Source organism: Rhinoraja longicauda, chromosome 27, assembly GCF_053455715.1.
Source record: "Rhinoraja longicauda isolate Sanriku21f chromosome 27, sRhiLon1.1, whole genome shotgun sequence".
Classification (NCBI taxonomy): domain Eukaryota; kingdom Metazoa; phylum Chordata; class Chondrichthyes; order Rajiformes; family Arhynchobatidae; genus Rhinoraja; species Rhinoraja longicauda.
Window position 1 is genome coordinate 4,395,388 of NC_135979.1, and position 12,705 is coordinate 4,408,092.

The window sequence follows — 12,705 nt, forward strand, 5'->3', positions numbered from 1 at the left end:
GGGTTGTGTGAGTGTGTGTGACTGTGCGGGAGTGTGTGTGAATGTGTGTGAGTGTGCGGGAGTGTGTGTGTGAGTGTGAGTATGTGTGAGTGTGTGTGAATGTGTGAGTGTGGGTGTGAGTATGCGTGAGTGTGAGTGTGTGTGATTGTGAGTTGCAGCAGGTAAGCGCCCCGAGACGTGGATGAGTGAAGCGGGTCGGTTTGCAGGAAGGGATGTGTTGACCCGTGCCTGTCCCTGTCCTGTCCCTGTCGCTGTCCCCCTGTCCCTGTCCCTGTCCCTGTCCCTGTCCCTGTCCCTGTCGCTGTCCCCCTGTCCCCGGCCCAGCCTGCTGTGTGCGGCTCCTTGGCGACTCGCTTTGTTGTGGTAACAGCGGGACTGCGAGGAGCGGCCATGGATGAGTTTCAGCAGGCGGAGGAGGTAACTGCCGAACTGCAATTAAACTCTTCTTTGTACTTTTTGAGAAACTCGCCCCAGCTTCAAAAGCGACGCGTGTGCATTGGGGAGGAGAGTGGGTCTTGGGTGCATGTTGCTCTGGTTCCTGTCTAAACCCTGAGCGGGACATTGGGGGAACGATTGCCTGGTACCGGCCTCTCCACACCGCGACACTGGGATTCAGGGCAACTCACTCTCAACCGGCCAAAGGCACGAGTGGGGCAGGGTCGGGCCGGAATGGGAGGCAGGGAGAGAGGGAGAGTGAGAGCAGTGTTGTGGCCGCCACACAATTAATCCCAGCTCATTGTTTCACCCGCCTGTGTTTGCGGGGCTGGGATTGGGACCCGCGTTGGTCCAGGTCACTGGACTGCTGCTGCAACAACGTGGGCCGCGCTCCTGGTCAGTTTGCCGCTGGGCCCGGCCAAGATGGCCATTAGTGGGTCAAGTAGACGGCCAGACAAGGGGGGCAATCACCTGCCCCTCTCACGGTATAACGTCCATGCCCGCGAGTCCTTGGAGAGGTTGGGGCCGGGTGGGTGGGAACCAGGAGAGGGAGGTCAGGTTATCCACGAGGATGGCAAGTGTAGGGGGAGGGGGAGGGGAGCAGTTTGTAAAGGGGGCAGACGGTGGGAGACTGGGGGAGTGAGGGAGGGGAAGAAAGTGTATACAGGATTATGTGTGTGTTCATGGTGTTTAGGTGGTAAAAATATATCTGTGTGTGTAGTAGTGTGTGTGTGTGTGTAGTAGTGTGTGTGTAGTAGTGCATGTATGTTTGTGTGCCTTAGTGTGTATATGTATGTGTGTGCTTAGTAGTACACCTGTATGTAGTAGTACACCTGTGTGTGGTAGTGCACCTGTGTGTGGTAGTACACCTGTATGTAGTAGTACACCTGTGTGTGGTAGTACACCTGTGTGTGGTAGTACACCTGTGTGTGGTAGTACACCTGTGTGTGGTAGTACACCTGTGTGTGGTAGTACACCTGTGTGTAGTAGTACACCTGTGTGTGGTAGTACACCTGTGTGTGGTTGTACACCTGTGTGTGGTAGTACACCTGTGTGTGGTAGTACACCTGTGTATAGTAGTACACCTGTGTGTGGTAGTACAGGACAAGTATGCAAAAGTCTCGACATAAAGGGCGCCGACAATGTTACAAAAGTATTCAATATATTCCCTCTTCCCTCCCCCCCCCCCCCAGTCTCGGCAGCGCGTCCTCCATCTACAGCCGTGTTTATTAGCGTGTGTGGATTAGCATGTGTGTGTCATAGTGCGAGTGTGCGTGTATTAGAACGTGTGTGTGTTATAGTACAAGTGTGTAGTAGTGCATGTGTGTATTAGTATGTGTGTGTGTTATGGTGTGTGTGTGTATTAGTATGTGTGTTATAGTGCAAGTGTGTATTAGTACGTGTGTATGTGTTATAGTGTGAGTGTGTGTATTAGTACATGTGTGTGTTATAGTGTGAGTGTGTGTATTAGTACATGTGTGTGCGTACATGCACGTACTCTAGGTCTGCACAGCAAAGCTAGCTAGATCTCCAGTAGACTTGGACCTTGCTGCTGCTGGACCGAGCTCTCCCTGTGTTCAGTCTGCTCGGCTGCTGCCCAATGTCATCACACACTCGAGGCGAGCGAACAGCTTCCACGCTTCCACCCCTCCCCCCCTCCCCCTCCCCCTCCCCCTCTGGTCATGGGTTACCTTGGGAGGTGCCACGGCATTAGACGCCGGGATTGCATTGACTCCAGACATGTTAAACATGCATGGTAGTGACCAATTCCATTCCTGTCTTGCAGGTTGCATTTGTCGTGGATGATGTGAGCACCGTCATTAAAGAAGTGAGTGCCGTTGAATCATGGAGTCATGCAGCACGGAAACAGGCCCTTCGGCCTACCCATCCCATGCTGACCAACATGTCCCATCTCCACTAGTCCCACCTGCCCACGTTTGGCCCACAGACGCCTAACCCTTTCCTCTGCATTTATCTGTCAAAATCTCTGTTCAATGTTGCTTTAGTACCGTCTGAAGAAGGGTCTCAACGTGAAATGTCACCTATCCAGCTCCTCCTCTCTTCCAGCATTATCCCTGCTCCCCTCTCCCCTCTCCCCTCTCCCCTCTCCCCACCCACAATCTGTCTAATGGGTCTTGACCGAAAACGTCACCTATCCATATTTTCCAGAGATGCTGCCTGACCTGCTGAGTTACTCCAGCACTTTGTGTCATTTCATGTATTGACCAGCATCTGCAGTTCGTTGTTTCTACATTTCGCCTCAGCTACCTCCTTCACAAGTTCAGAAGTGACAGAAGCAGAATCAGGCCATTCGGCCCATCGAGTCTACTCCGCCATTCAATCATGGCTGATCTTTCTTTCCCTCTCAACCCCATTCTCCTGCCTACTCCCCATAATCCCTGACACCTGTACTAATCGAGTGGTAGCTCGTTCCATATACCCACCATCCTCTGAGGGCTTTGACTCCATTTCTGAGTCAGGTTTTTCCATGATCATCTTCATTCTGTTGATGTCTCCTGGGTTAACATTGCAGGCAGTGGAAAACACCATTGGAGGAAACGCCTATCAGCACAATAAGGTGAACCAGTGGACATCTTCAGTGGTGGAGCAGTGCCTGAACCAGCTCACCAAATTGGCCAAACCCTTCAAATATATCGGTGAGTTCTTTACGTCTCATAGTTTGTGAGCATTTCTGACACAGACAGCAATTATTGCTCAGTGTCTATCGCCCAGCCTTTATACTTTAGAGATACAGTGCGGAAACCTGCCCTTCAGCCCACCGAGTCCACACCGACCAGCGATCCCCGCACACTAACACTATCCGACACACATTAGGGCCAATTTACAAATTTCCCCAAAACCAATTAATCTACAAACCTGCACATCTTTGGAGTGTGGGAGGAAACCAGAGCACCCAAGAAAACCCTCTCTTTGGATTCTGCTGTTCAGATCAATGACCTTTGATCAATAAATATAATTGATGAGGGGGGGTTTGATTAGTTTGGTTTTGGTTTAGTTCAGAGATAGAGCATGGAAACAGGCCTTTCGGCCCACCGAGTCTACGCTGACTAGCGATCACTCCATACACTAGCTCTATCCTACACTGGGCTTGTATACACTGGAATTTAGAAGGATGAGGGGGGATCTTATTGAAACATATAAGATAATTAGGGGATTGGACACATTAGAGGCAGATAACATGTTCCCAATGTTGGGGGAGTCCAGAACAAGGGGCCACAGTTTAAGAATAAGGGGTAGGCCATTTAGAACAGAGATGAGGAAGAACTTTTTCAGTCAGAGGGTGGTGAAGGTGTGGAATTCTCTGCCTCAGAAGGCAGTGGAGGCCAGTTCGTTGGATGCTTTCAAGAGAGAGCTGGATAGAGCTCTTAAGGATAGCGGAGTGAGGGGGTATGGGGAGAAGGCAGGAACGGGGTACTGATTGAGAGTGATCAGCCATGATTGCATTGAATGGCGGTGCTGGCTCGAAGGGCTGAATGGCCTACTCCTGCACCTATTGTCTATTGTCTATTGTCTACACACTCAGGATAATAATACAGAGGCCAATTAACCTACAGATTGAACCAGGGTCTGGCTCCGTGAGGCAGCAACGCTACCGCTGCGACACCGTGTCACCCTCTTCCTGGTTTTTATTTGTACCACAGATGTTGCCTGACCTGACGAGCTTTTCCAGCATTATTTAATTTCAGATTTCCAGCCACTGCAACAGTCTCTGCCTTTCACGATGTTTCTCCTCCCATTTTCAGTGACCTGTGTTATAATGCAGAAGAATGGAGCAGGTTTACACACCGCCAGTTCGTGCTTCTGGGACAATTCCATCGACGGTAAGAAAGCCTTTGCCTTTTGGGAGTCAGCCCCTTGATTTGTGCACAGAAGGACACAAAGTGCTGGAGTAACTCAGGGGGACAGGCAGCCTCTCTGGAGATAGACACAAAAAGCTGGAGTAACTCAGCGGGACAGGCAGCTTCTCTGGAGAGAAGGAATGGGTGCCTGACCCGCTGAGTTACTCCAGCTTTTTGTGCCTATCTTCGGTTTAAACCAGCATCTGCGGTTCCTTCCTACCCACAGCCTCTCTGGAGATCACAGATCGGTGACGTTTCAGATTGGGATCCTTCTTCTGATGCATTGGGGGGAGTGGGGGTGGTAGAGAGCGGCTGCAAGAGAAGAGGGCCAGGGCAGAGCAAGGCCAGTATTGGGTGGGTGCAGATGTTTGGATCAAAGGCCGGAGATTTAAAAAACAAACAAAAGGTGTGAGAAAGATGCAGTGAAAGGTTGCAAATTGGGAAGGAAGGAACTGCAGACGCTGGTTTACACTGAAGGCAGACGCACAGGGCTGGAGTAACTCAGCGGGACAGGCAGCATCTCTGAAAGAAAAGGATGGGTGACATTTCGGGTTAGGACTCTTCTTCAAACTCAAATTGAAAATTGTGAAGCCAGAGGAAGGAATGTAGACAATAGACAATAGGTGCAGGAGGAGGCCATTCGGCCCTTCAAGCCTGTACGCACCGCCAATCAATGTGATCATGGCTGATCATTCTCAATCAGTACCCCGTTCCTGCCTTCTCCCCATACCCCCTGACTCCGCCATCCTTAAGAGCTCTATCTAGCTCTCTCTTGAATGCATTCAGAGAATTGGCCTCCACTGCCTTCTGAGGCAGAGAATTCCACAGATTCACAACTCTCTGACTGAAAAAGTATTTCCTCATCTCAACTCTAAATGGCCTACCCCTTATTCTCAAACTGTGGCCCCTTGTTCTGGACTCCCCCAACAATGGGAACATGTTTCCTGCCTCTAACGTGCCCAACCCCTTAATAATCTTATACGTTTCGATAAGATCCCCTCTCATCCTTCTAAATTCCAGTAGGAGGGGGAACAAGAGAAATTGGGGGGGGGGGGGGGGGGGGGGGTGCGTGTGAGTCTAGTTGGGGCAAGGGGGGGGGGGGGGCATTATAGTAGATTCAACAACTGAACCTTGTTGGTTGAGTTGTAGATTTGCAGCTCACTCTCAGCTCTGCACGGTCTTGATAAAAAGCCCCCGCTGCAGTTTGAACAACATTTATGACTTGTTGAACATGCTGTTCCAACCAATGTAGGTCGTTGCCTCAAGTTATTGCCTGACAGTAAATGGACAGTAAATACAGGCCATGAAGCATTGATCCCGTTGTAGCAGGGTATAGGTGAATTATTAAACAACGAGAAGCTGGGTAACTTCTCAAGATCTGTATTGACAAGAGTGAGAATATTTATTCAACAGTTACAGTGCATTGAGCTTTGTTTAGGACGTGGAGATTTGGGACCATCCAAGGAAGCGGTGCTCCCAATGTACACGTCACCCACACACCTGTTCCACCTCACTCCCCCTTGCATTTCTTCCTGAGACGGTAGCAATTCAGTCCGTACAGATCCACAGGAGTCAGCAGCCTGTTAGCAAAGGTCATTCTTCACAGCAAGGCCTTGATTGCCAGAAACAGCAGACTCCTTAACTGGGAAACAAAGGAACCGCAGATGCTGGTTTAGACACAAAGGACACAAAGTACTGGAGTAACTCGGCAGGTCGGGCAGCATCTCTGAAGAAGGGTCCCGACCTGAAACGTCACCTGCCCACGTTCTCCAGTCATGTTCACATTAGATGCTACATTGTCCAGCAGGGTGCACTGTCAGATTGTTAGGAGTCTGGTCATTGTCCCGTTCCCCGTCAGTTCCTTCCACAGCTTCAGATCATAAGAGATACGTCATAATCCATCTAAGACAAGGACTGGCGTTGAAACCAAACCCTTTGCTAAACAGTGCACTCACCCACCGACCGGGCCAGCAGTGTGGGCAGGAACTGCAGGGACACATTGACCACAGGTTCAATTGATCAACACCAGTCATACGATCTTAGATCATGAGATAGGAGCAGAATTAGGCCATTTGGCTCATCAAATCTACTCTGCCATTCAATCATGGCTGATCTATCTCTCCCTCCTAACCCCATTCTCCTGCCTTCTCCCCAGAACCCCTGACACCCGTTCTAATCAAGAATCTATCTCTGCCTTAAAAATATCCACTGCCTTCTGCAGCAAAGAATTACACAGATTCATCAGCCTCTGACTAAAGAAATTCCTCCTCATCTCCTTTCGAAAAGAACATTCTTTAATTGAGACCATGGCCTCTAGTCCTAGACTCTCAAAACTAGTGGGAACATCCTCTCCACATCCACATTTTTGTGTCTATCTTCGGTTTAAACCAGCATCTGCAGTCCCTTCCTGCACACCACTGATTCAGCAGCCTGACAGAAAACGTTCCAGTTGTCCTTCACTCAGGGCTTTGGTTTAATGTTTCATCTGTGCCACTCCCTGGCCACTGTGCTGGGCTGCCGGTGTTAGTAATCGTCTCAGCTCTGGGTCTAGCAGGCCAAAACTCCTCAATAGACAACCGTGCTTTATTTGTCACATGTGCAACTGCACAGTCAAATTCCAGAACAAGGGGTCACAGTTTAAGGATAAGGGGGAAGTCTTTTAGGACCGTGATGAGAACGTTTTTTTTCACACAGAGTGGTGAATCTGTGGAATTCTCTGCCACAGAAGGTAGTTGAGGCCAGTTCATTGGCTATATTTAAGAGGGAGTTAGATGTGGCCCTTGTGGCTAAAGGGATCAGGGGGTTATGGAGAGAAGGCAGGTACGGGATACTGAGTTGGATGATCAGCCATGATCATATTGAATGGCAGTGCAGGCTCGAAGGGCCGAATGGCCTACTCCTGCACCTATTTTCTATGTTTCTATGTTTTTGCATATATTACAAATGCGGGCGCCACCATTTTTGGCGCCATTGTTTAAAGTTCAAAGTCCGGTCGGCCCGCGTGCTCGGTTCTGGAGCGGTTCCCGTGAACCGACATCCCTCTCCTCTCCTCTCTCGGGGGCGCCTCCTGCAGCCGACCTTGAAGGCGCTCTAGGTATTACCCCGGCTCACCCTCCCACCGGCCCTTGCCCCTCACGTCTCCAGCACCCCACCAATTCCATTGGGTGTACAGGGTAATGCTGAGGCCTGATCACAATAGACAATAGTTGCAGGAGGAGGCCATTCGGCCCTTCGAGCCAGCACCGCCATTCAATGTGATCATCATGGCTGATCGTTCTCAATCAGTACCCCGTTCGTGCCTTCTCCCCATACCCCCTGACTCCGCTATCCTCAAGAACTCTATCTAGCTCTCTTGAATGCACCTTCAACTGCTCTGCTTCACCATGAGATGAGATGAGACGTCTCATTCCCTCCCACTCAGCTTGTTCTAAATAAGCAAGACAACTGAGAATTTGATTACAGTTTTGAATACATTGTCAGCCAAAATGTTTTGTGCCAAAAGTAAGACTGAGTAAAGAATATATCAGGACACAGGTGCCAGGGGTTACGGGGAGAAGGCAGGAGAATGGTGTTGAGAGGGAAAGAGAGATCAGCTATTTTTAAATGGCGGAATAGATTTGATGGGCCACATGGCTCCTATCACTTATGAATTTATGAATGAAAATAAACTTTCCTAAGGACAGTAATCTTGAAGGAACAAAGTAAAAACCAAGATGGATCTTATGTGCATCTCTTGGTCTAATTTTGTCACTTGCTCCACTGTGGGGCAGCACATTGGCGCAGCGGTAGAGTTGCTGCCTCACAGCGCTACAGGGGTTGATCTTGACTACGGGTGCCATCTGTACTGTGTTTGTACGTTCTCCCTGTGACCGCGTGGTTTTTCTCCGGGTGCTCCGGTTTCCTCCCACATTCCAAAGCAATGCAGGTTAATTGGCTTTGGTGTAAAATTGTAAAAAAATTATACCTAGTGTGTAGGATAGTGCTCATGTTGGGCACGGACTCGGTAGGTCAAAGGGCTTGTTTCCACTCTGTATGCCTAAAGTCGAAAGTCTATTTTTCACTTTCAGGAAGCTGCACGGTGAGGTGGGAGAACAAGACTATGTACTGCATCGTTAGCATCTTTGGTCTTGGTGTCTAGAACAGGCTTCAATGACTGCTACATGTTATGTGTGAACTACTTCAAGTCATTTTCAGAATTGTTCTTTGAGTGTGCTATAGCAGAATTAATTGAATATTAAGTGCTGATCTCTATGAATAACGCTGCATTATATAACTGTAACTTGGCAACTATATAAAGTGGATGTAACTTACGAAAGACCTACTGGAAATCATTGCAATCCAATTATTTAAATGTTATACCATTGGTACTAATCTGTTAAAACAATGTTAGGGGAAGTACTGTTCACTTCAATATCTCACTTTGTGTAATAGTTGATGTATTGAAATGTATTCTTACAATTATTCTGACTCATTGGCATCACATAACTAAACCTGCTACCTGATAAAAGCAGAGAGATATCACTGCGTTTCTCAGTGTATGGGATTGTTAAATTGAGCGATTGGGAGGTAGAGCATGGAAACAGGCCCTTTGGCCCACCAGGTCCAGAATGACCATCAATCACCCATTCATACTAGTTCTATATAAAAGAGACACAGAGTGGTGGAGTAACTCAGTGGGTCAGGCAGCATCCCTCAAGATCATGGACAGGTGATGTATCGGGTTGGGACTGTACTTCAGCCAGCTCTTCCAGCTTCCCCCTCCACTGCAATTAATCTAAAGCATCCCGATCCGAAACGTCACTTATTCAATTCAAGAGTCAAGAATGTTTTATTGTCGTGTCCCAGATAGAACAATGAAATTCTAACTTGCAGCAGCACAACGGAATATGTAAACATAGTGCACTGTAAACAATATAATAACATTGATTAAAAAGTTCAGTGTTTGTATGTGTACATAACCTATATATATGTCTGTAGATATGTTTGTCTTTTTGCACTATTGTGTCTGTGCGTATATATATGCAGTTTTCTTTCCTATATATACACACATACGCACACACACGCAAAAAGACCAAACCAATGCCCCCAAGTCCACGTACAGTAGTTCAGAGCTAATCCATGTTCGCCAGAGATGCTGCCTGACCCACTGAGTTACTCCAGCACTTTGTGTCTCTCTGTTTGTAAGCCAGCATCTGCAGTTCTCGTTTCTAGTTCAGGGTTATTCCACTTTCTCATCCAGTCCCTAGGGGCGATTTACAGAGATCAAATTAACCTACAAACCAGCACATCTTTGAGAGGTATGAGGAAACCGGAGCACAGGGAGACTGTGCAAACTCCACACAGACAGCTCCCGAGGTCACGAATGTGCCCCGCACGGTCTCTGGTGTTGTGAGGCAGCAGCTCTACCCACTGCCACACTGTGCCCTCCTCATTTGATTTACCCAACTGCAGATCTTCCTGGATCTAGCACATTTACACCCAGAGCATGTGAAAGTGTTCTAATAAACCAACAAATGCAAAACGCAGTGTAAATTTAATCTTCACTGTGCTTTTTAAAAAAAATAGTAGGTTGCATGTGAGCTAGCTATTAATAAAAACACACTGGAGATTAAATGTGAAATATCATTGGAGGAGAACGTTGACTTAAACAGTAGGAGGAGGGTCTGAAGAAGGGTCCCGACCCAAAACATCACCCATCCTTTCTCTCCAGAGATGCTGCCCTGACCCACTGAGTTACTCCAGCACTTTGTGTCCATCTTATGTACAAGTAGCAATCTGGGAACAAGGCTGGTTTACAGAAAAATACACAAAGTGCTGGAGTAACTCAACAGGTCAGGCAGCAGCTCTGGAGAACATGGAGAGGTGACATTTTGGGTTGTGACCATTCTTCATAAAGATTGGGGGGGGGGTAGAATGCTAGAAGAAAGGAGGGGCTGGATAAAGCATGGCAGGTGTAAGTAGCAACTCGGGCATGGGAGAAATACTCAATTAAAGCAACATCCAGTAAGGTACACAGCTACAGAGGAATCTCATCATATTGAAGGAATAGGTGACATTTCGGGTCGAGACACTTCTTCAGACTAGTCTGAAAAAAGGTCTTGACCTGAAACATTACCTATTCCTTCTCTCCAGAGATGCAGCCTGTCCCACTGAGTTACTCCATCATTGAGTTTATCTTTGGTGTGAACCAGTAGTTGCAGTTTCTTCCTACTTATCACATTGAAGCCTCTACTGAAAAAAGCAAACAGATTTCAATGATTCAATACTTTATCATATCATATCATATCATATATATACAGCCGGAAACAGGCTTTTTCGGCCCTCCAAGTCCGTGCCGCCCAGCGATCCCCGTACATTAACACTATCCTACACCCACTAGGAACAATTTTTACATTTACCCAGCCAATTAACCTACATACATGTAGGTCACATGTTCCCATGTACAGTAGGGTTGCCAACGGTCCCGTATTAGCCGGGACATCCCGTATATTGGGCTAAATTGGTTTGTCCCCTACGGGACCGCCCTTGTACCGTATTAGGCCTGGGGGGGGGGGGCGCTGTTAGCTTGGACACTGTAGGCCCGGGGGCCGCTGTAGGCCTGGACAGTGTAGGCCCGGAGGCCACTAACAGAGGTTGCATTGGTGGAGCGGGAGCACGTGACCGCTGACTGGGTGAGGTCACGTGGGGCGCGGGGCGGTGACGTCACCTTTTGTCCCTTATTTGGGAGTGAGAAAGTTGGCAACCCTAATGTACAGTGAAATTCTTTGTTTTGCCTGCAACCCGGTAAATCATACAGCAAACCTCACCTAGGCAGTACACAAATGTGGCCACGTGTCTGGCCAACAGATCTCATCCTTGGCCCTGGCAGATAACATGCAAAGTAGGGGGGATGGGCAACAAGCATACACATTTCCCTTTGGATTTCTTGGAAGTGTTGAATATTCTGAGCGGCTTAAGCAACTAGATAGTTCAAGGGTGTAGCTCCTGGTGGGAGAGTGTGGTGATGGGAGCAGTGGATACTCTGGGGATACGAGGGTCACCCATTTAAAATCGAGGGGAGGAGGAATTTCATATCTCAAGAGCTACATGAGTTACAAACTCCCCTCTCAGAAAGCACTGAAACACCAGGTATATTCAAGCCTGACATCAGTTTCCTTCGACACTCTAAAAAAATATCTAAGGTTATGTGGAGCAGCCAGAAGAACAGCATTGAGACATAAGATAACTGCAGATGCGGGGTTACAAAATAAGACACAAAGTGCTGGAGTAATTCAGCAGGCCAGGCAAAGAACAGTAATGCTGACCCTAAACATCACTTATCCATGTCCCCCAGGGATGCCGCCTGACCCGCTAAGTTACTCCAGCATTGTCTTTTTTTTGTAAACCAGCATCTACAATCTGAGGGGTCTCGACCCGAAACGCCACCAATTCCTTTCCTCCAGAGATGCTGTCTGACCCGCTGAGTTACTCCAGCTTTTTGTGTCTGCCTGCAGTTCCTCGTCTCCACAAGGTATTTTACATGCAAATCATTGGGATATGTGCAGGACTATTTGTCAGGTTACCGATTCCCCTTGCTTTGCAAGTACATTGTCTGAAGACTCGAAACGTCACCCATTCCTTCTCTCCAGTGATGCTGCCTGTCCCGCTGATTTACTCCAGCATTTTGTATCTATCTTCATTTTGTAAGCAGGTTTAATGTAGAGACCCCCTCCCTTACTTGAATACACTGTGCCTCGAGTACATAGCTGATTAACAGTTCACTTGTCGATGGACAATCCCAGCTATTCAGTTTTTGTTCCCATCGTTATCAGCATTCCTGGCCTTCAAGGTTCTAATGATAACAGTTCTCATGTGACTGACACATTGAACCCAGTCAAAGCTGAGCTAGGAGGCTTTATCTCAGACTTATCCGATGTGTTCCTTTACATCTGCCAAGTGCCTCATGAAGTTCATTAATACGAAACATGTGGTTCAAAGTGCCCAATGTAAATAAATACTGAAATGTTAACAATATAAATTATAGTTTAACTGTAATTTGGAGTGATGGGAGTATAGATTGTGGCTGGAGTTCCTCAGCTATTGTCTCCTGATGTATCTTAGACCAAATAAAATCTATTAACTGTCGGGTGGCACAGCTGGCAGAGCTGCTGCCTAACAGTGCCACAGAACCAGGCTGTCTGTGCGGAGTTTCCCTGTGACTGTGGGTTTCATTTGGGTGCTCAGGTCTCCTCCCACATTCACAGGTCTGATTCATAATACGGAAGATGGGTTGAAAGGGGACATCTTCTCAAAACTCAAAACGAGACAAAAATGAAACCAGGGTGTGCCGCACGATGGCTGCCTCACCTACCATCTGTCTGTCCTTTGCAAAATCTGTGTGTTATTTTTGGTAAGTTTTCAAAGTTTGTGT

At 47.8% G+C, this 12,705-nt stretch overlaps 1 protein-coding gene across 2 annotated transcripts; it reads left to right on the forward strand.

The window, feature by feature from the left end:
- The first annotated feature begins 316 nt into the window (after nucleotides 1–316).
- On the forward strand, nucleotides 317–8,863 carry dynlt1a (dynein light chain Tctex-type 1a). 2 transcript variants are annotated; one of them, XM_078423039.1, is made up of 5 exons: nucleotides 317–417; nucleotides 2,222–2,263; nucleotides 2,969–3,092; nucleotides 4,200–4,277; nucleotides 8,363–8,863. In XM_078423039.1, exons 1-5 carry the CDS (start codon nucleotides 391–393, stop codon nucleotides 8,431–8,433), a joined length of 342 nt encoding a protein of 113 aa, XP_078279165.1. In that variant the 5' UTR covers nucleotides 317–390; the 3' UTR covers nucleotides 8,434–8,863. The 2 variants fall into 2 exon arrangements, with proteins under 2 accessions (XP_078279165.1, XP_078279166.1); XM_078423040.1 differs by lacking the exon at nucleotides 2,222–2,263 and having other exon boundaries at nucleotides 323–417.
- Nucleotides 8,864–12,705: the final 3,842 nt, after the last annotated feature.